Here is a 24,197-nt window from a genome sequence, read left to right as displayed (position 1 = left end):
GAACGTGGCTCAGGACCCCTCCATGGTGGCTTGCTCGAAGAAGGACTTGCTCAAAGATGCCCCTGTGGGGGAGGGACCCCATGGGGTATGGAAGGATTCCCTAGTAACTGATTCCTTGCTGGTATGGGCAGACTGCAGTGTGGGCTTTGAGTGCCCTGTAATGTCACCTGGGCAGGAGACCATGTTCACCTGACTTTCTGCCTGCTGCCTGCCCCTGAACAATGAAGTCCACAGACTTTGAAACATCTCCAATTGGGGATGAGCCCATGTTGAAAATGGGGAGGCAATCCAGGCAACACCTGCTTGTTCTCAGATCAGAGGAAGCTGAAATACCAGGGGATTTGGGGCCAGAATCCTTATAGAGTTAACATTTTGTTGGACCTTTTACACCACTCATGGATCTGTGCCTGGCAGTCCAACTTGAATATTGTGTGTTCCATGAAGCAAACACATCGTTGTTGGAGAGGGAGGAAAGCTTAGGTCTGAAAGCCTTAGAAGATTAGCAAGCTGCGTGTTAAACCATGCATTAACCAATCACTTTGAGAAGTTAAATGCTTGGAAATAGACTTTTATTGACTGGCAAAAATCAATAGAAAAAAGTTGCGGATGCCCTCAATGTACATCTTGGTGTATTTACATAAACACCTTTGGGCAGTAGCATTTGCCTGAATGGCTAGGTGTACTTGTGGGTTCTTTAGGATGGTTTGCCTGGAGGTATGACTTACTGATGTGTAGGAAACATCAGCTATCAAATGACAGAACTCTCATTTGCTAGCCTTCAGTGGTAGATACTTCCCTAATGTTTTTTTCTTTTTTTTTCTTCTTTGTCCTTCTGTTCAAGCCATAGAATTTTCTGGAAGCTTTCCAAATGACCAAGTGTTGCCTGTGATCATTCTCATTGGCAGCGTGGGGACGGGTTAGTGGTGTAATGGCAGAAGTGGTTACGATACCGGGTCATGTCAGGTGCCCAGTGTTTGTTTTCCGAAACTAAATTGACTTTTCCTCCTTGCTCTTGTGGTTTCTAGACGTGGTTGGCAGGCGGAATCATCTCCAGAATCAGATCCTACACCTTCCCAAAGTCTGGCCACAAAAAGGTGCTAAGACGTGCCCTGCTTGCTGTCCCTAAGTGGTAGGACTGACGCTCGCTCAGCCCGTGCCCCGCTGCCTGGCCTGCCCTGCACTGCATATACGTCTCCTGTTCCTTCTGCAATGCTTCCGCGCCTCAGCCATGCTCAGCCCTCACTTGCACCTTCCGGCCTGGGCAGTCTAGGCCATAAGTGCTTGCTGAGCTTTTCATGTGGGTCCCCAGTTGAGCTACATGCAGTGCAGTGCATCCGTGTTCACCCGCTGTCTGCTAACATGGAGCTGTGACGTCACGGCAATGAGCATGGTCGCGCCAGCCAATTCTCATGATGGGACATCTTCTCAGCGACAATCAGCTGACTGTTGGTTGCCCCGTGAAGGTAAGGGATTGTATACATGGCGTTGGGAGGAATGGCGCCCCCTGTGCAGTTGAAAGGTGAACTGCACGGTGAGCACTTCAGGTGGGTGAGGCTAGCTGTGTCGAGGGCTTCGTTGGTGCTGTTAGGGCCAGACACGGAATTAGTTGGAACGTGCCATCCTATCTGATGACTTACCCCAACTCCCAGGGTCACGCCCTGTGATAACTTCATGAATGGCAGCTATCCAACACACAAAGAACTTTATAATACACAGAGAATTAGAAGAAAAAAAAAAATATATATATATATATTTTCTTTTTGAGGCAGTAATGTTGGCATGTGATGGAACTCTAGATTTTGCTTTATGGTCAAATTTTTTAGAGAAATAGATGTGCTTGTCCCCTCGTGTTTACTCTTTAATGTTTCATTGATTTATTTGAAAGAACCGGAGCTATCCCATCTGCCGATTCACCCTCCTGGGTCTCCCACGGAGGTGGCAGGGACACCAGTACTTGAACCACCATCTGTGCATTAGCAGGAAGCTGGAATTGGGAATGGAGTCGGGACTCAAACTCAGGTGCTGTGCTGCAGGATGTGGGCAACCTATATGGCACCTTCACCCCTGTGCCAAAGGCCCACCTCACGGAATCCTTCTTTTAATGATTTTTATTGTAGTGAACTGCTCAGGCACACACACACACACACACATAGATATACCTTCACATAAATGACATATGCAGGTTGCTTTTTACTCTCTGCCTTTGTCATCAATGAGATAGTGCAATCCTTATTAATGATTCTTTCTCGCTTCATATGAACAATTCCCAATTTTTTGTACAGACTCGCAGAGTAAATTGCCTGCATCAGTTTGTTAAAACAGCAGATACAGAAGTCATAAAGTGCCCGAGATTTTTTTCCCAGTTGACACTTGTGCTGGAGGCAAGGCTAGTCCCATAGAACAGAAGGGAGTTGGACTTGTTGTGCGGGTGGCAGAGCTCCCTAAGCCTGAAGCCTCAGACTGCCCCGACCCTCCCTGGGCATCCAGCACCTGCCCTTCCACTTGGGCCCTCACCCAGGGGGAAGTACACAGGTGGTGCTTCACGATGCATCTGGTTCAAGCTGTTTTCAGTGATGACACATCTTTTCAAGGTTGTGATTATCAATGCATTAAATCCACGCATGCACCGCCAGGGATCAACAGTGAAGCTCGTGAGGTACAATGGTTGTCCGTGGAAGGCTGTTTGTTTTACACTTTCCCAGGACACAAGAAAGCTGTGTGGTGCCCATCATCTCACCCCTTTGCCACCTCAGTGGACATGGGCCACCTCCCGGATCATACCGTCACTTTTTAATTGCTGCTCCTGGCTGTTCAGCATGACCTGCAGCCTGTGGACCAGTAAGTCCTGAGCCTAGGTGCAGTCGTGAACAGAAAAAGCATTTCATGTTTATCTTAATTCTGCAGTGTCCGGCTCTATCACTCAGTTCAAGCCAGTACGCTTGAGCAATAGGAAATTGCTTATAACACACGCATGCACATAGAGTCCTTATGTGACATGCACACACATACATATTGATACCTACACATGTGCGTCTGTGTATACGTGGACTTACTTGCAGCCACATCAAAGAATCTTCAACAAGTTCATGGAAAATACAGAGTATTAAAAAATTCTGTGAATCTCAGCCCTTTTTTTCCCACCAAAATAACTGAATAAATGTATCCTGTGGTTACATTTGTTCTGTGAACTATTTGCAGTAGCCTAGTATATATCCATAGAGGCATATCTCCATGCATATAGAGGTTGATTTCATGGACAGGCGTGACACACACCCATCACATATGCACATCTACACACACACACACACACGTTGAATTATTGAAAAGACTTGCCGTATGTGTCCTTTGGGACTGGAAGGGGAAGTCCAGTGTCCACAGGAGTGAATGTTAAGAGGCAGGAGAGAAAACCTTTCAAGCATGACCACAATTACTGTTCAGAGGTGCTACTGTATCAGTCTTTCCTCTACCTGTCTGTGCCCTCTCTCTCTCTCTCTCTCTCTCTCTCTGAATTGGGAAAGCCTAACTCTTTTTTAAAAACTCCCTGTCTGGTGAAGTCACAGCCCTTAGGATAATTTCCTTAACGCACATCTGCTGGTTTATATTCTACATCCGCTCTAATTGCATTTCCCAGATTCCTTCACAGCAGTGCCTGGGTCTCTGCTGGATCCCATAGCTAGCCAACATTATGCACTGAAAGCCATTACACTCCCCAAGGAAGACGCAGTGTCATGAAATACAAAGTCTTAGTCCCACCCTGGGTCATCTTCCCAGCAGGCTTCGGCTAGCTCACATCACTCACAATTACTTTAAAAAAATGGCTGGAAAATAATGTTCAGTGTAATTTAGACTGAAAGAGATCATTTACAGGGAAAAGGGAAGAAAGTAGCAGTAAGCATGACCACATAGCAATAAATATACATTAAAAATGATGCTATCCAAAGATAGTGGATAATATGAAAGCAAAAATCATTAGTGCTCAAACTTAAGAAATATTTTTCAACTTTGTGGGAAGAAATACAAAGCTGTGGTGTGCTGACCCCAATGTGAAGCTTGGTACCATTGCATGGTGAGGATACGGTGAACAGGCAATCTCACACTTGTTGGGACAGTGTGAAATGATACCATCTCTAAGAGAGGTGATTTTGCAACATCCGTCCAATGTACAAAGAAATCACCTGTCTGATTTTATTTCTAGATGTTTGTCATTGCAGATATTCTTGTATTCGTGTGCAGTCAAGTAAATATGAGGGTTTTTATTGCAGCATTTTATAATCAGGATTGTTCGGTAATGATGGACATATTTATCCATTGTAAGCAAATCAGAGAAAAGCCACCACTGTGGAAGGCAGCTGCAACCTGACATGTTTAGAAAACACGTGAGCTGTAACAGATAAAACCGTGCACATATTCAATTATATCAAATGGGTTAGTCAATATGATACAGAATAATCTGGTAGAATATGGAAAGTTCCAGAAACCCTGGTTACCTCTGGAATCCAAACAAGAGAGTCAAGACCGTTTTTCATTGTAAACTCCCTTGTACCTTTTCACGTTTGCCTGTATGTTGGTCCCACACTTGGTCAGCAGGGCCACTGAGGCAGACACTCGTGGAGCCGTGGGCCGATGGGTCGCGGTTTATCTAGGCAGTGGTGTAGGTGATCGGAACACAGCAGCATCCGTAGCCCACAAGAGCTGGCTCCTTTTATAACAGGTTACACAATAGTGCCATCAGTCGAGGAGCTACCAAGTAGAAAATGTGTCAGCTTTATGGGCCCGCGGACCAACACAAAATGTTTGTATCGCTGGCTGGCTCCTGCCCGGTTGCCATGGAGGCCTGGTTAAGAGGGCATAGCAACGTGCAGTCTTAACGCTGTTAGTCACCCTGTTTGCCCAGGTCTGCTTAAGGCGCCAACACCATGATACAAGTTTCAAATTAATTTTTTAAAGGGGGCGATTCAAATATTAGAAATGAATTCATGTAATTAGTATGATGAAAATATTTTCCTGACCAAAAAGAAAAAAAAATGTTAAAAAGGGTGAGAGAGCAAGAGAAAAACCGGAGTGTTGCCTACTTACACGTGTGGTGGTTTTGACACAGCTGGTGAGTTTTCATAGAAGTCAGACAGCCAGAGGACAGCCGGAGTTCCTGAGGGAGGCTGTGAATTGAAAATCTTTCAGTTGTTTGCAAGGAATATGCTAGAAGAAGTAGTGTTTGTATTTTCACAAACAGACGGGCAACGAACCATTATTTAGTCGGTCGTAAGAAAACATTTGTGCACAGTATGTCAGTTGTTCCTTCTGTTAAGCTGACGGGGAAATAACTTGGTTGAACCTGTTAATTTGCTCAGAGAAATTAGTTTGTTTTTAATCATTCAGAGGCAAAAAAAAAAAGCATGTTAGAGCGTGAGTTAGCGCTAGCGTTTAGGTAGTTTGTGAATAGCATGTTCGGATTCTGAGATGATTAACCAACTAATTTGACATTTTTATAATGAGAAGCAGATGCATTTTACACTTTTAGAAGCAGTCATGTGTTCATCCTTACAAATTAGAAATAAATTTAGCGAAAAGCTACAAGTACAGGTAGTACTGAGGTTAAAAACAAACAAATAAACAAAACAACCCTCCACTGATTAGGGCTGGGATTTTTCTCTTTGTTCCCTTGGGTCAGGGGACCAGGGCAGGACTTGCACAGTAGCATCCTGTAGAGCTGAACATAGCCTGTAAGCATTGCCCCTCAAAGGAGCCTCGTCTGAGACAATGTAACGGAAAAAAAACTTGTCCCAGAATTTCCATGCACACATGGATGGCAGTGTTTCAAAATGTATATTTAAGTGGCCAGTTAGCCAGGGCTCAGCAGGGAGAAAGGCAAGAAATCCTCCACTCCCTGTTCCTTGGCGATGGCTAAACCATAAAACCATAACCAAGGCCGTGGGAAACATGGAGTGCGGTGATAGAAGCCATGTAGATCTTTGCTGTAAAGTGACTGGTTCATCCCTCTCCTGGCAGCCCATTCATTATATGGATTTCAGATTGTGGGACACCAAAATAAAATTAATTCTGTGCGAAGTTCTTAGACATAGGCACTCAAATGCATCTTTTGATATTTGTTAAGCCCTACCGTTAAGAGGCTCAATCATCGTTTTTAACTGAATTCGATTGTTAGTTCTTTTGTGGTCCCACTGGTTAGTACCTGCTGGTTTGAAAAGTTAAAGGCTAGACAGCTGGCGCCCTCTGGTGGTATTCCTGTTTTGACTGCTGTTAGAACTGCAGGGAAAGGAACTGTTGGCATTTTGTTTTCCACCCGCTATTCTCTATGCAGGAATGGTAATACCTGATTGATCCCACACCAAGCAGGAAGACCAGTGACAAGCAGCGGGCATGTGGAGCAGGAATCTCTGCTTCCTGAGGATTTTATTATTAACATGTAAATCATAGCCAGCAAGCTAGCCTGTAATTTTGTGTGCCTTCTCTCCAAAACTCTCACAGCGCAGCACCTGCTGGTGCAGGTGGTGTCAGACACTGTTCCCCAACACTGCGTGTCCATCCGGGCTCTGATCCATCTCACATCCCTGCCTTGCTGTCTCCCGTCGAACACTCTCCCAGTGTGGTGCCTCACCCCACCAGTCAGCAGAGCGGAATGGGGTAGGGGTGAGGGGTGCAGGTGGAGAACAGATGTGTTCTGCTGAGAGCCGCGGGAGCTGCTGGTGGCCGGGTCACGGTCGCTCATCACTGCACGGCTCTCTGTGTTAGGCATCATGGGAAGTGAAACCCTCAGCTGTGTTGGCGAAAAATGGGGTGCCAGTTTACTTGCTGAAAGAGCTCCCACACTTGTCTCTTGGTCTATAGGCCAAGGTGCACTCGGGGTGCATTCCCCTGGCCCCCCGACAGTGTGTCTTACTCATATCCCAGGAATCACTACCAATTCTTACCCCTCAGATGAGCTTTCCAATATCTTTTTTTTTTAATAGCTATTCCACTTTTCATTTTAAAATTCCTTTACACATAACATTGCCTTCTGGATTTGAACCCCTGTTGCTCTGTAGAAAACTCTGAGGATGGAAAGTCTGTAGCCCGGGACAGTGTCCCAAGTGGACGGAGGGCAGGAAGGACGCCTTATGTTACAAGGACAGTCGGTCCCCTCTCCCTGTGTGGGGAGCCCTGCCAGGCAATGCGTTTTAGTTTCACCGGCTATTCAGATCTGCTCTGTGAACCTCAGAATGCTGCTCCCTGTAGGGAAAAAAGGAGTGCAGTGGAAGAACAGAAACTTTTTAAAAACTTTTTTTAAACCTCCAGTTAAATGGCGAGTGCCAGCATCCCATGTGGGCACTGGTTTGTGTCCTGGCTGCTCCGCTTCCCATCAAGCTCTCAGTTTATGACCTGAGAAAGCAGTGGAGGACAACCCAAAACCTTGGGATTCTGCACCAGTGAACCAATTGAGACATCAAGCCAACCTCTAGCTGTTTCTGTTAAGCGCATTGGGAGGAGTGCTGAGAGTGAGCCTGGCGGCTGTGGACTGGGCAGTATTGCATTTGATTAGGCGGTTGCCCTTCAGCATTCTAGGAAGGGGTTTTGCTACCATCAGCACACCAGCCTCCATGGCCACCTGCATCCAGCATGGAAGATGGACGTCAGGAGGTTGGGAGACGGGTGGTGACGCCATCGTGTTGGCGTCTGGCTTGTAATATCAGCATAGCACAGGTGAATTCAGTGTGGACCGCCAGACAAGGGCTCGTGTGATGTGTTCAGATTTCTGCTCTACCAGGCGTTATCTCGCATCTTTGTGGCTGGTGTTTGGGCACTGATAAGGGCCATGGATATGAAGTTGCCGTTCAGGTGTTTGAAAATCGGCCGGGGCGTGGGGAGGGGGGGCGGACGGACTTTGAATAGTGGTTTTGCTGTGACCTGTGTGTCACATTGAAAGCTTGCTGTAACTTGGGGGTGAGGGCCAGCCTGGCAAACTGCAGATACAAGAATTTTCAAAAGGAAACTTCCTCAAGCATGCCGAGAGCAGGCTTTCCCGCAGTCATTTCCTGCCGTAGACTGTTGATGGAGTATCCGCAATTCAGTGACGGTGTGTTTAGTACGAGGCAGCTTGCCGTGATTGACGGCCAGCAGAGCATTGCTTCCAGTGTGCTCCATTCCCTCGTGCTTGGGGACCAGGCAGACTTAGCTTCCCACAGGTGAACAGAGAGGGTGATTTGTTTACCTCCCAAGACCCACGACTGCTGTCCTTCGCAGTCGTGGTCCGTGTGGTTCCCAGGAGGGCAGCAGCTAGCCTGCCTTTCCCCTTCAGAACCTGGAGTGCACTGGCGCCACCTCTGACCTGGACCCGATGCTGCCACGTCACCCACAAGGCAAAGATCCATGTGGGGACATGGATGCACCCTGATCCTGGGGAGTGGGGAAGTAGTGGGAGCTGCTTATTTAATTTTCTGTGTTAAGTTATCTTCATAAAGTGTATGCCCATAAGAAGATGAAACTGAAGGGGAAGAGTCCGAAGTAAGAAATAAAGGCAGTGGGTGCAAGAAATCCTTGCACACTTTTGGCGGGAGCAGAGAATTGTGACTGCCCTGGAGATTGACCATGCCCTGGGCTTACACAGCTCCAGCTTTGCTCAGACGTCACAGTATCCCGTCACCCGAAGAACGAGCTAATGCTATTATTTCCTTGCCTGTCTTCCTCGCTCGCTTCTTGTCTGCCCCGTGCAAGTTGAGACGCGGCTGGTGCGATATAAAGACGCGCGTGCATTTGCGGGAAAATGACCTGTGCTCACATGTGTCCTGCAGGCACCCCCGCCCCAAGGAAACCGGCCTGAGAGCAGCGTCTCATTCAATCCTTACGAGCCAGAACGAGGGCCCTGGGCAGCCGAAAGAGGTAAGAGATGCACTTTGATGTTCGTGGTGTGTAGCATCTGCTGCTTGGAGCTTGCAGGGTCGGCTCAAGAACCTGCTCCACTGTCTGTGGTTGCAACCTGTGCCGTGCTGGTTAGCAGTAAGCGCACTGCCATCTAGTGGCCAGCAGTAGGTGTCGCGTGTCCAGGAGCAGGTGAGATCGGGAGAAGGAAAGGGATTTCTTCCACTGGGCCCCTCCCTCACTGTCTTTTGGCTGAGCTGACAAACCCCTGCTGCTTCCTCGGAATTCCTTGTAACTTCTTAGGGTTACATTTCCGTGAGGATTGTACTCTTGGAAAGATGCTATCACAGTATGCCTAAGATATAGTCATGGATGAAGGAATGACTGAGTTTCTAGAGTTCTCCATGTGCTTAGGGAATAGCATGAAAGGACCCGGTTCAGGAAGATATATACCCGTGAGAAGCTCAATATTCCTCACCAAACACAAGCCCTTGGGATGCCCTTTCTCTGTCCCATAAAACGCCCAAGCCTTTATTCTTCAGGTTGATCTGCTTATTGCTGAAAATACGTAAGGTGATTTAATGCAGGATCTCCTGGACCAGGCTCAACCAGACAGTTGTAGTTCAGGGTCCGTGGTCACCAGACCGTGGCAGGAGCTGGGCCAGCAGGCGTGGAACCAGGGGAGCTGGGGACAGCTCAGCATCTTCTGTTTGCACTGAGTCACTGGCCCTCTGTGGGTGGTCTCTGCAGGTGTTCCAGGATGAGCTTTGTCACACATGTAATCTTAGGGAGATCCTCTTTGGTAGAATCTGATGGCTCCAAGAGAGGGGTGTCCAGCAAAGCCACAGGAGCCGTTAGGGCCACAGGGTACTGGATGGTAGTGCTGCTCATTTTATCCCTGCCATGGGCTCACCTTGAAAGTCACATGTTCACTCCTGATGTATGCCAGGGTTGACACAGTTAGGAAAGCCACCCTGGTGCACCACGGCTAACGCTGACTGCACTTCTGGGGTAGCCTGGTGTGTGTGTGACCGATTCCTGGATGTCCCTGGTCCTGAGGCCCTGACGCTCGCTTGCTGTGAGATCTCAGCAGGTGCCCTGCAGGAGGGAGGTGTTGTACCCAGTGGATCCCTCCTGATTGACTCTGCTCTGGGTGACATGTTGATTCACTGTGCTGCAGGGCCCCAGAGAGAAGCCATGCCCATGGACACGGAGGTGTATGAGAGCCCATACGCCGACCCTGAAGAGATCAGACCCAAAGAGGTCTACCTGGACCGGAAGCTGCTGACCCTGGAAGACAAAGAGCTGGGCTCTGGTAACTTCGGGACCGTGAAGAAGGGCTACTACCAGATGAAGAAGTAAGTGGGTCCGATCCATCCTCCCCACACCTGTCCTCGCCCAGGCTGCATCCGTGTGCTTAATCCCAAACACAATATTTAGCAGAGCATGCCTACTAACGTTACGATTTTTATTCGCTTCCAGTGCACTTGTAATGAGCGTACCATTATGTAAATTAACCATGGGGATAACTATTTGGGGTTAAATGGAGTTTTTGTGCATTATGGGAAATTACGAAATAGAAGCAAGCAGAAATGAAAATAAAAGAAGGTAAGGTCATCACACTTGTGGCACCCAGACGCTACTGCCATGAGTACTTTCAGTGTGTATATGGGTGTGTATCTTTTCACGCGCTCACATACGCATGTGCGTTAGTTCACTGAAATTCGATAATTCAGTAACAATGCAGTATTTTCACGTTTCCTTTGATTTTTAATTGCATCTCATTTTTCTCAGAAAAATGTCTATTCCAAATGTAATGACTAATTATGTAGTTGCTTTATCTTGTAATTTTACACATCCGTACATTTGTCACAGCTCAACTTGTTCATTTTTTAAACTGCCTTTGTGTTTCATTGGCTCTTCAGAAGGCAGCCCATATGGCCTGTTCAGTAGAAATGCTGAATCCTGAAGTCCCTTGAGACAAAACCCTCCTTTGAATTGGGACTGGCTGCAGTGTGGCCGGGGTTAATTGTGCCAGGATATTTTCAATGTAAGAGGATTTTGTTGACCTGTCTTGTAAGTGGACTATTTACATAATTTGCAGAGCGAATCATCCACAAAAGTAGTCCTGTGACCTCTTGTTTCCAGGCTGGGCCCTTCACATGTGTGTGTATACCGTGTCTAAATGCACAAGTTTGACCATGGTGTGTGTGCTGTGTGTGTACCATGTCACCACATGCTCTGCAGCTTGGCCATGCTGTGTGTGTGTGTGCTGTGTGTGTGTACCACGTCGCCACATGCTCTCCAGCTTGGCCATGCTGTGTGCTCTGTGTGTGTGTGTGTACCACGTCGCCAGATGCTCCCTTAGCTTGACCGTGCTGTGTTGTGTGTGTTGTGTGTGTTGTGTGTGAACCATGTCACCACATGCTGTCTAGCTTGGCCGTGCTGTGTTGTGTGTGTACCATATTGCCACATGCTGTCTAGCTTGGCCGTGCTGTGTTCTGTGTGTGTGTACCACATTGCCACATGCTCTCCAGCTTGGCCATACTGTGTTCTGTGTGCATCACAGTCACGTGGTACAAGGAATGCAAGCTTCCCCTTATTGCGTACTACTGCGTACCTTCTCCCAGTTTAGGAACGTTTGTGATATTTAAGTCAGTGGGACTATGACTCGGGATGTGTAGTTTCAGTGTGAGGCTTTGAAGGACAGGCTGTTTAGATAAGTCAGGGGCAAAATGCCGTCCTTCCGTCAGTGGACCCGGGCCATTCTGCATTGGCTTGGGTCTCCAGGCTCTCTCTGGTCCTGCCGTGGAATCGCTTGGTGTGCAGTGCAGAGATCTGGACAAACCTGTGTTGGAATCAGCCTTGTGCATTGGCTGCTTCTGACCTTGACCTGTGCAGTTCCTTTTTTGACAGTTCTATTTCCTAATCCTCGACGTTAGTTGGATATTGAAATATGGCTAATTTTACCACAGAGGGCAGAGGTACAGGGCATGTCCAGTCCCCTGGCCAATTAAGACCCATGAAATCATTTCATCTGGCCCTGCTAAGACAACTGCAGACAGGACTTGAAATTCAGTAGATTTGTGGCAGGTTGACTTTGTGTTTGATAGTGTTGTACGGCACAAGAATGATGTTGTACGTATCCAAATGGCAGAGCAAGTGGTCTCCACACCTGATACATGAGCCCGACAGCCAGCAGAGTTACCAAATTTACGTGTTTTTCCCTTGTTATTTCTAGTAGATGGCTAAGGTATTTTGTGATCCAAAATCTGTCGTCTGTGAGTAACAGTGGGCTGATTTCATCACATTAGATCGCATGCTTCCTTGCATTTGTCCTTGCCTGGCTGTACTAGCCGGGAGCTGCTGTTCAGTGTGGAGCAAGAGTGGCGTTGCCTCCTTCCTGCTTCAGGCAGGGAGAGCTGTCGCTACGTCACCACAATATGGGGCATTAGTTACAGGTGTCAGACATGGAGAAAATGGAGAGTTTGTACTATGCTGCAAACATAGTGTTTGTAGCAAACACTATGGTGAATGCCCGGGATTAATTTTCAAATGCTGCACCCAACTTGCATGCTAGGAATAAACCCTTCTTGTTCACAATGCATTGTATCTATTTATTTTATAGGAATATCTCCTGCAATGTTTGTATCTGAGTTCATGAAGAATGTCAGTGAGTTCTTCTCTCAATCTGGCATTGGCATGAGGGTTGCTGGTCTTCTTGAATGAGTTGGGAAATCTCCCCCTGCCACATTTCCAGAAGATGTATGGATTTGATTGCTTTTATTGTATTTTTATTAGAAAGGCAGATTTACAGAGGGAAGGAGAGACAAAAATCTTCCATTTGCTGGGTCATTCCTCAAATGACCACAATGGCTGGAACTGAGCTGGTCCAAAACCAGAAAAGCCAGGAGCCTCTTCTGCATGTTTCATATAAGTGCAGGATTCCAAGGCTTTGGGACGTCCTCTGCTGCTTTCCCAGGCCACAATCAGGGAGCTGGATGGGAAGAGGAACAGCCAGGATGTGAACTGGTGTGGGATACAGGTGCGTGCAGGTAGAGGATTAGCCAATTGAACCATTGTGTCAGCCCCGTCTACTTCTCACACCATCTCGCACTATATAACAAATCAGATGAGAGACCACTGAGACAAGAGAATTGAAACAAGAATAAGGTGTCTGGAGAGGTCTTCAAATGTGACTTTCCTGGTCTCAACGAATAGCCAGGGAGGCTCCTGGGTGCTGGAGACGTTCTAAATCCAGCTGTGTGGGAGGCACAGGCATGTTCATTTAGCAACAGCAGTAAGTTGTATGTCAGGCACGCGTGGTTCTTAGTTCACCTGTTATGTTGGATAGCTCTAGTTTTAGTCTCCAGTTTGGGCTTTCCACAAAAGCAGCAGTCGTCCCAGGAAGATGCAGTTTTATTATAAACCTTTGTCTGCAGCACCAGCATCGCATGTGCCGGTGGGAGTCCCAGCAACTTCGCTTCCAATGCGGCTTCCTGCTCATGGCTTGGGAACTCAGTGAACGATGGCCCAAGACCTTAGGCCTCCACGCACAGGGAGGGGAGACCAGAGCAGTTCTCTGCTGCCGCCACCTGGGGAGTGAGCCACCTGATGGAAAATCTCTCTTCCTCGCTCTACTTTTCAAATAAATAAATACTTCTTTTAAAAATTCCAGAAATTTCACTGCAAAGTAGAATTAAAAGATAAGCATGTTTTGGCACAAAATTTTTGAAATCTAGGCATAGTTTCTTCATGTTAAATTTTTTCATGATCTTTTAGAAGACCCATTGTATGCACGGATTTCAAAAATTTTGCACCAAAAAAAAAAAAAAAGCTTACCTTTTATTATCACCGTCTGCTAACTTTTGGAAGTTCCTTTGTACAAGTAAAGTTCAGGGTAGGGCATTTGTGTAAGGTGGTTGTGAAACACAAATGGATGTTCTATTTAGACTCACTTCCCATTCATACTTGTACTGACCCACTATGTGTATACAGGCATTCTGAAATGTGGAGTCTCCGGTGGTCCCAAGCCTTTTGGGTCAGGGATGCTCAGGCTAGACACGGAGACAAGCCAGTCTGCGAAGATTAATGCGTTACAATTCCCCTGACAGAGTGGTGAAAACAGTGGCTGTGAAAATCCTGAAGAATGAGGCCAACGACCCCGCCCTGAAAGACGAGTTGTTGGCCGAAGCCAATGTCATGCAGCAGCTGGACAACCCCTACATCGTGCGTATGATCGGGATCTGTGAGGCTGAGTCCTGGATGCTGGTGATGGAGATGGCGGAACTCGGCCCGCTCAACAAGTATCTGCAGCAGAACAGGTATCCATCCGCAGGTGCCGGGAGGGGCGGGGCCTAACTTCCCACCTGCTTCCAACACGGCTTCGTGGGTTGCACTCCCAGAGTAGTCCACACCCAGCAACCATGGGAGAGCGGGTGAGGGAGATGAGAGTCTGGGTCCAACTCCTTTGGTTCTTGGTGCTCAGAGAAAAACTCAAAGGCGGCAATTTTATATTCTTTCTTCCCTTTGACTCACTGCGTCTAAGTGGTCTGTTAAAAGTTTGTGCAGAAGCAGGCAGGTGGCCTTTCTGGTAAGGTACCAGTGCCCACATTGGAATGTTTTGGGAGTTTGTTGCCTCTCACTCAGACTGCAGGTTGCTGTTACTGTGTACCCTGGAGGGCAGCAGGAGAGGTCTAAATTAGTGCTTGGATTCCTGCTACCACATGACAGACCTACGTTGACTTAGCTCTTGCCGTTAGCCAGGCATAGCCCTGACCACCATTTGGATTTGGGGATGAATAAGCCATGTGACTGAACTTACAATGTTGCTGCCCGTGCCCCCAACCACACACACACAAAATATTTGAAAGCATTGATGGGATGGGGTGGGCTGGCATTGTGGTGCAGTGGTTGTTAAGGCACGACGGGCAGTGCCAGCACCTCCTCTCGCTGGTGTGCCAACTCAAGTCCTGGCTGCTCCCTGCTGATGCACTTGGGAAAGCAGTTAAAGATGGCCCAAGCACTTGGGCACCAGCCAACAACACAGGAGATTCCATCGGAGCTCCAGGCTCCTGCTTTATTGCAGCCGAGCGCAGGCCACTGCGGCAGTATGGGGAGTGAACCCGTGAGCAGGAGCTCCTCTCTCTGCCGCTGTCTCTTTCTGTATGTGTGTGTGTGCGTGTGTACATGCGTGTGTGCACACGTGGACCCACCCACATGCATCGTGGCATCCTGCCTTTCAGCAAAATAAACATTGTTAAAGTTGAAAACGTATATGATGAAAAACTTGCTTGTGAATTTTTTGTCTCATCCACAGAAACATCTTTGACTTGACTTTTTCCATGATCTTTTTGAAGTTGCCTATACTGATTCAGGAAAAAAACCTCGAGGAAAAATAAAAATGACTCTTCACAAGGAAGAAAAAAATTATCTATTTATTTAAAAGGCAGAGAGAAGCAGAGGTAGAAAGATCTTCCATATGTCGATTCACTTGCCACAAGGCTGCATCAGCTGTGATTGGGCTGGACCATACTGTACCGCAGTGCTGGCCCTAGAATACATGTTGTTTAAAGTGAATATTTTCTAAGGGATAATGTTAAGTTTCATTCAGGCTAAGTGTCTCCTATTCAAAGTACATAGTGCCAGATGTGGTTTTGAGTTGGGGGATATTTGTGTATATCTATCCATCTAGTGAAATATCTTACGAAAGGAACACAAGTCTAAACATGAAATCCATTGTGTTTCATTTGCACTTTATACACACAGTCACTGCTACAACACCTTTCATCATTTTGTGGTTCAAACAGTCTCGTGGTATCAAATTTTCTCTTAGATCATCATATCAGTGCTGAAAATGTTCACATTTTTGAAGGATTTCATGGTGGGGTCTTGGACCCAGTGTTCCTCCCCCTGGTCATCTTGGCTGACCCCTGGTCCTGTGTTAAGTTGCTGTAAATTACATCATCCACACTTGGCCATGGCCATCAGAGCCCATTCAGCTCTACGCATCGGGCCTCTGTTTCATCTCACTCCTTGTGGAAAGTAGTGCTGCTACTTCTCCCACACAGATAGGAAACAGAGGAGACACAGGGTGGCTTTGTCCCCACCCAGTCCTGGAGCAAGGATTTCACCTGGAGCTTGGTGGTCCATGAGCCAGGGATGAACAGCAGTGTGGGAAATGCAGACCAGGTCCTGCCAGTAAGAGACCCGTGTCCAGTCCTGCAGTGCCGTGCGCGGACGAGGTCACAGGTCACCACTTGCCACTCTTGAGCAGATTCATCTGCCACCTTGGGAGGAGTGTGGTCCCTTTGTTCTGAAATGGCTGCTGACGGCACCGTTGTGACTTGCAGGCATGTCAAGGACAAGAACATCATAGAGTTGGTCCATCAGGTCTCCATGGGGATGAAGTACTTGGAGGAGTGCAATTTTGTGCACAGAGATCTGGCTGCAAGAAACGTGCTGCTGGTCACGCAACATTACGCCAAGATCAGCGACTTTGGGCTTTCCAAGGCGCTCAGGGCGGATGAGAACTACTACAAGGTAGGAATGCCGTGATGACTGCTCAGTGCCACGGCACAAAAACACAAAGGCAAAGGCTGGGCTTGTGTTATTTTGTTGTGTCAAGGTTTTAAGAAGTAGTTTATCTAAAAAAAAAAAATACTACTTGAAATCTTTTTATTAAGCTTTAACCTATTGAAAATACAGACATTTGGAGTCAATGCTATGTGAGTTGACCCACTGCCTGCAATGCAGCTTCCCTCATGAGCACCAGTTCATGTGCTGGGTGCTCCACTTCTGATCCAGCTGCCTGCTAATACGCCTGGGGGAACAGTGGAGAACAGCCACCCATGGGGAAGACCTGGAAGCCGCTCTTGGCTCCTGGGTTCAGTCTGCTCCAGTTCTGGCTCTTGTGGGTATTTGGGAATGAGCCAGAATAGAAGATCTCTCTCTCTCCCTCTCTCTCTTTATCTCCCTCCCTGTCTCTCTAGCTCTGCCTTTCAAACAAATAAACATTTCTTTGAGAAATAGAAACATTCTAGTATATCACACTTTGAGATTTACTCCGCATAGTGTCTCCTGGGTGATGTTCCACAGAACAGTAAGGAATCATGATATTAGCAGATGATTCTTGTTGAAAAGAAGAAGAATGTGATCCTGTCGCTAAGCCACTCTGTCAAGCGTGTGTTAGGTCGATTGGTGGAGGAGTTGTGCAAGCCCCTCTCATGCTCTCAGCAGAGGCCTCTGGCATGCGGAGTCTCTCAGATCTGATTCATCCATGGACTGCTTTTCCCCTGAGATGTCTAATAACAGCCTGTGAGACACTGTTCTGTAACATGTAGGTCTGGATCCCTGGCAAAGCACCTGCTTAATGAACACCTTCCTTTACGCGTACAAGTTAGAAAACGAAGCTGAGAATAAATGTGTCATCCACTCCCAATGACAAGAATGGGGCTTCATGTGGAAATTACGCTACTGGGCTAATTGATATGCAGAGGAATAGAAGTGTTGAATGGATCACAAAGGTCAAGGTGCTGCTGCGGATGAGGTTCATAAGCAATGTGCTGCCTGTCAGTGGAGGCAGAAGTTACAGAGAATTAAAGATAGATTTCTTGGGAAACATAACATTAATACCAACCTGGGCACATCCTAAAATCTAAGTGTACGTGATCAACCCCAGCTTCTCATGGGAATTTGCCCCTCTCTGAGCCCTGGAATGAACTCAATAACTGGCAGAAGGTGGGAAAACAAGAAATCCCATCTTTGTATAAACTACAGTTATACCTGAGACCTGGGAGCTAGAATGCGATGGGGACCTAGGAAGTGGGGGAGAGGGTGCCCATGGCACGTTTCTGGGGATAACCAAGCCCTCAGAAACACAGGATTCTCTTAGGGACCTGAGTGGCAGGATGTATGTTGGGGGCCGGGGGTAGTGATGGGCAGATGTGGCTATGGGCAGGAGGAACTGTGGGTCCCTGCCCGAGTTCCTCCCTGCAGTGGTCGTCGTGTGGCAGGTGGTGGGAGTTGGTAGTGCCCACGGGCTAAGGGAGCACATGGAGGACAAGCGATTGACAGGAACTCTCAGAAAGGAGCTGTCATCCGATAGGCAGCCTCGTGAGCCTGTATTGAGACTACAGGAAGCCATAGTCTAGATTGGGGAGCACCAGGACACCCAAGAACAAGTCTGTTCTACCACCAGATGCACTTCACCATGGTCGTAGAGAGGATAGACAAGATGATTTGCATGAAAGAAGTTTAGAAACAGAAGTTTCAGGGAACCTTTGAGTCTCCTGAGCCGTTCCGCCCGGTGCCCCTTAGGACCAGCTATGGTGGAGAGAAATCACCTCCCAGATAGGCTTCCCCAGGTGGCATTGCAAGATGACACCACTCTGCAGTGTTCTGCTTAAATCCCAGACTCTGGGCTAACGCCTCAGTCACGCAGCCGTGGTCTCTTTATTACCAGTGACTTTTTAAGTTGGACAGTTAGGTCACTGAAGGCATCTTGAAATGATGCCAGCACATAGTCTTGCTAAAATAATCATCATTGGCTCAGCAGTGTAGGCAAAGCCACGGTAGTTCAATATCCTTGGGAACAGCCTGTGTTTCTGGAAGCAGCACCCATCAAGTGATTCTCAGGCCTGACTCCTTCGGCCTCGTGTGTCCTGTGAAGCTGTGCATGGCCTAAGGCAGTGCTTAAAGATTTAAAATTTTTTTCTGTAATTATTTGAGATGCAGAGAAACAGAAAGAGGAAGAGTGAGTACGCCCCTCTGGTGGTTCACTCCCTAAATGCCCACTTGCCCAGGGCTAGGCTAGGCTGGAGCCAGGAGCCTGGAACTCAACCTGAGCTGCCGCAGGAGTGGCAGGGACCCATACAGTGGAACCATCGCCTGCTGCCACCCAAGGTACACATTAGCAGGAAACTGGAGTCAAGATCCAGAGCCAGGGATCAAATCCATGGGCTTAACCAGCATCTTGACTGTTAGATTAAACACCCACTAAAAGAGTCTAAGATTTGAGAGTCATTTTTGAGAGTGGTTTTCAGGGTCTGTGCAATGGCACAGCACACTAAACCTCTGCCAGGATCCTATGTGGGTGTCAGTTTGTGTCCCAGCTGTACCACCGCTGATCCAACTCCCTGCTTATGGCCTGGGAAGGCAGCAGGTGTTGGCTCAAGTCCTTGGGCCCCTACACCCACATGGGTGACCAGGAAGAAGCTCCTGACTCCTGGCTTCAGATTGGCCCAGGGCCTGGTGGCATGGCCTAGCGGCTAAAGTCCTTGCCTTGAACACTCTGGGATCCCATATGGGTGCCAGTTCTGATCCCGGTGGCCCCACTTCCCATCCAGCTCCCTGTTTGTGGCCTGGGAAAGCAGTCGAGGACGGCCCAATGCTTTGGGATCCTGCAGGAAGTTCCTGTCTCCTGGCTCCGGTTCGGCACAGCTCGGGCCATTGCTGTCACTTGGGGAGTGAATCATCAGACGAAAGATCTTCCTCTCTGTCTCTCCTCCTCTCTGTATGTCTGACTTTGTAAGAAAAATAAATAAATCTTAAAAAAAAAAAAGATTGGCCCGGCTGCAGCCATGCGACCCTTTGGAGAAAGAACCAGTGGATGGAAGACCTTTCTCTCTGTCTTGCACTCTTTCTCTGTATACTCTGCCTATCAAATAAAAAGTATATATTTTTAGAAAAGAGCATTGTTTCCTATCTCTCTCTATTTCTATATTTCGTGGGTTATGGTGATACTCTTTAAAAATCGTGGTAACATAGATTTAACTTCAATTTATCATGTTAACCATTATCAAGCATACACTACATGCACTAAGTTATACCAAGTCTACTCACACTGTTGCGGAAGCTGTCTCCAGAACTCCTGGCACCTTACAGAACTGGAATTCCATATCCACTGAACAACTCATTTCCCTTTCCCACAGCTTCACGCAACCCCATTGTACTTCCTGCCTGTGGAGCTGGGCTCCCCTTGAAGCTCTCTGGTAGCTGGGATCCCTTGGATTCATCTGGTGCCCGGCTCACTGCACACATCACAGGGTGCCTGCATGTTGTCATGGCTCCCTCCCTCTGTCAGTAGGCACTTGTACTGCCCCCAGATCGGCTGCTGTGTCCACGGGCGCAGCCCTGTGCTTGCTGACATCACATCTCCCTGTGCTCTGCTTCCAGGCACAGACGCATGGCAAGTGGCCCGTGAAATGGTACGCCCCCGAGTGCATCAACTACTACAAATTCTCCAGCAAGAGTGACGTTTGGAGCTTCGGCGTGCTGATGTGGGAAGCGTTTTCCTACGGGCAGAAGCCATATCGGGTGAGCCCCTCTCACTGCCCTCCCCTTCATTTAGCTATGTGGCTGTCCCATCAGCCCAGACCTGGAAATCAAAGGGAATCATGATGTGTGAGTCTTCCTGTGTGTTTGGCTGTGCCAGTGAATGTGACCTCACAGTATTCAGAACTGAGAATGAAGTGCTTGATGCTACCAGGAGAGTGTGCGCTTAGTTCCCCATACACGTACTTATGCATGAGACATAAGCCACGTCATCCGAGCTGAACTAGAAGCGATGACTCCTGGTAGTTGCTATTTTGCAGCTATTTGATTACTGAGAGTCTTTAAGGCGAGTATTTATACTCGTCTTCTGTGTAACAGCATTCGGTGCAGAGGCCGCACGCCCAAGCTGGTTTTGTAAGCATACATTATCAAGTGAACACCGCAGCCATTGTAGTGTGTGGGGGTGAGCCCCGAGGTGCTCACAGAACATCCACGTAGCCTGATGACATGGTTCTAGGAACGTGTCCCCTCGCTTGACATGCATCCCGGGAGGCTGCTCGATGAGCTTTCCACCCCCTGATGAAGAAGCAGAACCTTAGGAGCCCTCTGTTTCTTCCTCATGCACAGCCCTGCCCCTGGGTAGCCCATCCCTGCCATGTGACCCCAGCATGCATTCCTGGTTCTGGCCCTGATGAAGCAGGCGGTGGACAGCCCGTGTGCCTCTGTGTCAGGCAGAACGTGGGAGGTGCTGTACTGTTTTGCCGACACTGGCCTCGGACAGCTCACGTGTGTATGTGTTTTGCATGTTTCAGGGGATGAAAGGGAGTGAAGTGACTGCCATGTTGGAGAAAGGAGAGCGGATGGGATGCCCTCCAGGGTGCCCAAGGGAGATGTACGAACTGATGAACTTGTGCTGGACATATGAGTGAGTACTGGCCCTGGCTGCCCCCTCATCACACACCGGCTGGGGACAGGTGGCCTGGCCAAGGGCCAGAACGACTCCTCCTGCCCTTCCATGAGCCAGGAATGAGCTTCTGTCTGCATGAACCACAGGGGATGGGGCAGTCTCGGCTTGCTTCCTGGACCAAGCACTTGTATTCTTTTGAGTCTAGAGAGCAAGTTTCCAGTTGCCCTAATTTGACCATCAGTGTGATGTGTGTGAGGGTGGGGGTGGGAGCAATGTTGGTTAACAGCTAGTGCTGCCAGCCATCCCTGGCCAAGAGGGTTGCACAAGTACCCACAGCAAGTGTGTGTCCTGTATGCCTACTTTCCTAACTGCTGGTCATAGTGTGGCATGACCATGATTTGGGCCAATTCTGATGGACTGGGTAAGGATGTACTTCCCTGAGAAATGCAATCTCTAGAACTCTCAGAACACAACATTGCCAGTGGACTCAGACTCTGTTCGTGCTTTCCAAGAACCTATGACATGCCACTCAGAAATTCAGGGCAGCTCAGCCAGGAAGGAAAAATGTGACATACCTGGGAGTTAGGGAGGTAGCCATTGACCCCGAGTCTAACCGCAAATTCTGTGGCACTTGTCAGACAACCTTATCCACCTGCAACATGGCCAGATGATTGCAAAGTAAGAAAAATAGCTTCTAAGGGAGGTTACAGTCTCAAGGTTTTAAAGGATTGAGTCAGCCCTACATATGCATGGCATCTGTGACCAAGAATTCAACCAACTGCAGATCAAAAATGTTCCGAATGCCTTCTGTGTACTGAACATGTATAAACTTGGTTCTCCTGCTATCAGTCCCCAAGCAACACAGTATGATAATCATTTGTGAGTAAAGCACACTAATTAGGTATTGTACCTCATCCAGGGATGATCGAGCGTAAGTGGGAGTGGGCAGGTGTTTGGCACAGCTACTAAAAATGCTTCTTGGGATGTTGGCATCCCTTCTGGGCTCAAGTCCTAGCTCCACTCCCAATCCCAGCTCACTGTTGATGCACTCCCTGGAGAGACGGCTCAGGTAGTTAGGTCCCTGGCCTTCGGGGTCAAAGACCCAGTAGAGTTCTGGGCTCCTGCCTTCGGCCTGGCCAAGTCCCGGCTATTCTATGTCATTTGAGGAGTGGCCAGCAGGTGCAAAGTTTCCCTTTCCAATAAGTAAATGTAATTTAATCAAGCACAGAGGAGGGTTGTGAAGATTCTGTGTAAGCAGCACACCATTGTGTGTGAAGGGCTTACCCATCTTCACCTCTAGGAGAGTCCCAAGCCAATCCCTGTTATCTCCGACAGTGACTGGATCTGTTCCCATCCAGTTGGTCTGTGCAGTGACAGCAGGGACACCTGTAAGTGTTGGTCTTAACCAAAGCCTGCATTTGCGAGTCTCTGGCTTGTCAGTGGTAAGGGCTGGCCATGCTAAGATCCGAGTCTTCAGTTCTTGAGGTTTAATGCAAACCCCTGTCAACAGTCCAGTTTCAGAAAATCCACAGTACCCTTGGGTCCATGAGTAAGAGAGTTATTGTTATGTCCATATTCATATAGATTTTTAAAGATTTGGTTATTTGAGAGGCAGATTTGCAGAGAGAAGGAGGGACAGAGAAAGAGAGATCTCCCATCCTCTGGTTCACTCACCAAGTGGCTGCAATGGCCAAAGAGAATCCTGTCTAAAGGTCAGGAGCCAGGAATTTCGACTGGGTCTGCTCTGCAAGTGTAGTTGTCCAAGAATCTGGGCCGTCTTCTGCTGTTTTCCCAGGCCACCAGCAGGCAGATGGCTGCGAAGTGGAGCAGCCAGGACAAGAACTGGTGCCCATATGAGGTTCTGGCGCCTGCAAGTGGAGGATTAGCCTGTTGAGCCATGATGCCTACCCACCTACTTTCTCCTTTTAACACCATTACAAGCTGTGCATTCAATATATCTGCAGCATGTTAACCATCTGATTGTGTTCAGGCATACTCTGTTTTTTTCTAGAATCACAAGGAGATAGTATCTGAACCCCGGGGTCATATATTGAGGTCTAGTGCACAGTGCCCCCAACTTGCAGGTGAACATCAACCACCTGGAGATGTTGTTAAGCTGCAGGGTTCCGCAGGTCAGGGGTGGGCTGAGGCTGTGGGTTCAATGACCATGCTGTGGGTGCAATCCCCGGAGAACGCCACCAGGGGGCACTGGCCTTGTCAGCTGCCAGTGAAGGCTTTTTTCCCCATTGGCCTTGACACTGCTGTGTCTCTTTCCAGTGTGGAGAAAAGGCCCGGGTTTGTAGCAGTGGAACTGCGGCTGCGCAATTACTACTACGACGTGGTGAACTAAGGGCTTCTCTGCCTGGCCGGGCTGCCCCGACGGGAGACTCAACCCCAGGAACCTGAATGCCAACAGTTGACTTGATTTTCAGTGTTGATCCGCTCTCTGCCGGTCAGGAGAGCTGGCTGGGTCCCGGAAGAAGGAAACCGACAGGATCCAGTAGACGCGTGGGATTCTTGGCTGTGTGCTTTTCCTGATGCGTTCTTGCAGGATTTGCTTCGGAATTCCTTTTGTCTCTGTAGTTCTCCGGGGCCTGGTTGCGTTCTCTGCCTGCTGGGCCAGGGAATGCAGAGCTCTGACAACAGCCCAACATGTTCAAAGCGGGCAGGGACACAGGCGGCCCGTGAGACAGAGGGGCACGAAGGCAGGAGGAGGAGCCGGTGACTCTGGGACAGGCTGAGCCTCCAGCAACAGCTTCCCCAGGGAGAGAAAAGCTCCGAGGCTTTAAAACCAAACAGAACCACCAGAATGGCTGCAGTGCCTTCGTGGGGGCCCAGCCTCGGGACCTCATCTCACCAAAACCACCTCCTAACTGCGGCAGCATCCGCAAACGGTCCACCCAGGAATTCGGCGTTGAGTCTCCAACCTGTGGACTTCTGGGACACGTTGAAACCCCGACAACAGGCAGACGATGCAAAGGCCGATGTCATCCAATGAGGAATCCCTTCAAAAGTATTAACTCATAATTCAGCCAAAGACCTTGGCCCTTGCCATGGAGAGGCCTGGAGTGTGGCTGTGAGTTGGAGCGCCAAGACCCCAGAAAGTCCCTTTCTGTCCTCCTAGACTTTGCAAATCCTCGACTCAGTGTTTGATTCTACATGA

At 48.4% G+C, this 24,197-nt stretch overlaps 1 protein-coding gene across 3 annotated transcripts in view; it reads left to right on the top strand.

The window, feature by feature from the left end:
• The window catches only part of SYK (spleen associated tyrosine kinase), an 86,664-nt gene extending 62,897 nt beyond the window's left edge, over nucleotides 1–23,767 (top strand). For 2 of the 3 annotated variants that reach the window (XM_058672883.1, XM_058672884.1), the window contains exons 7-14: nucleotides 1,026–1,094; nucleotides 8,787–8,874; nucleotides 10,034–10,211; nucleotides 13,968–14,177; nucleotides 16,206–16,395; nucleotides 20,029–20,169; nucleotides 20,940–21,052; nucleotides 23,312–23,767. In XM_058672883.1, the coding sequence (XP_058528866.1) occupies nucleotides 1,026–1,094; nucleotides 8,787–8,874; nucleotides 10,034–10,211; nucleotides 13,968–14,177; nucleotides 16,206–16,395; nucleotides 20,029–20,169; nucleotides 20,940–21,052; nucleotides 23,312–23,384 (1,062 nt within the window). In that variant the 3' untranslated portion in view covers nucleotides 23,385–23,767. The remainder of the gene's footprint in view (nucleotides 1–1,025; nucleotides 1,095–8,786; nucleotides 8,875–10,033; nucleotides 10,212–13,967; nucleotides 14,178–16,205; nucleotides 16,396–20,028; nucleotides 20,170–20,939; nucleotides 21,053–23,311) is intronic. The other variant, XM_058672885.1, reaches the window with a different exon arrangement.
• The last annotated feature ends 430 nt before the right edge of the window (nucleotides 23,768–24,197 follow it).

The sequence above is a fragment of the Ochotona princeps genome, chromosome 14 (genome assembly GCF_030435755.1).
Source record: "Ochotona princeps isolate mOchPri1 chromosome 14, mOchPri1.hap1, whole genome shotgun sequence".
Lineage (NCBI taxonomy): Eukaryota > Metazoa > Chordata > Mammalia > Lagomorpha > Ochotonidae > Ochotona > Ochotona princeps.
This window is presented reverse-complemented; position numbering and strand designations above follow the sequence as displayed.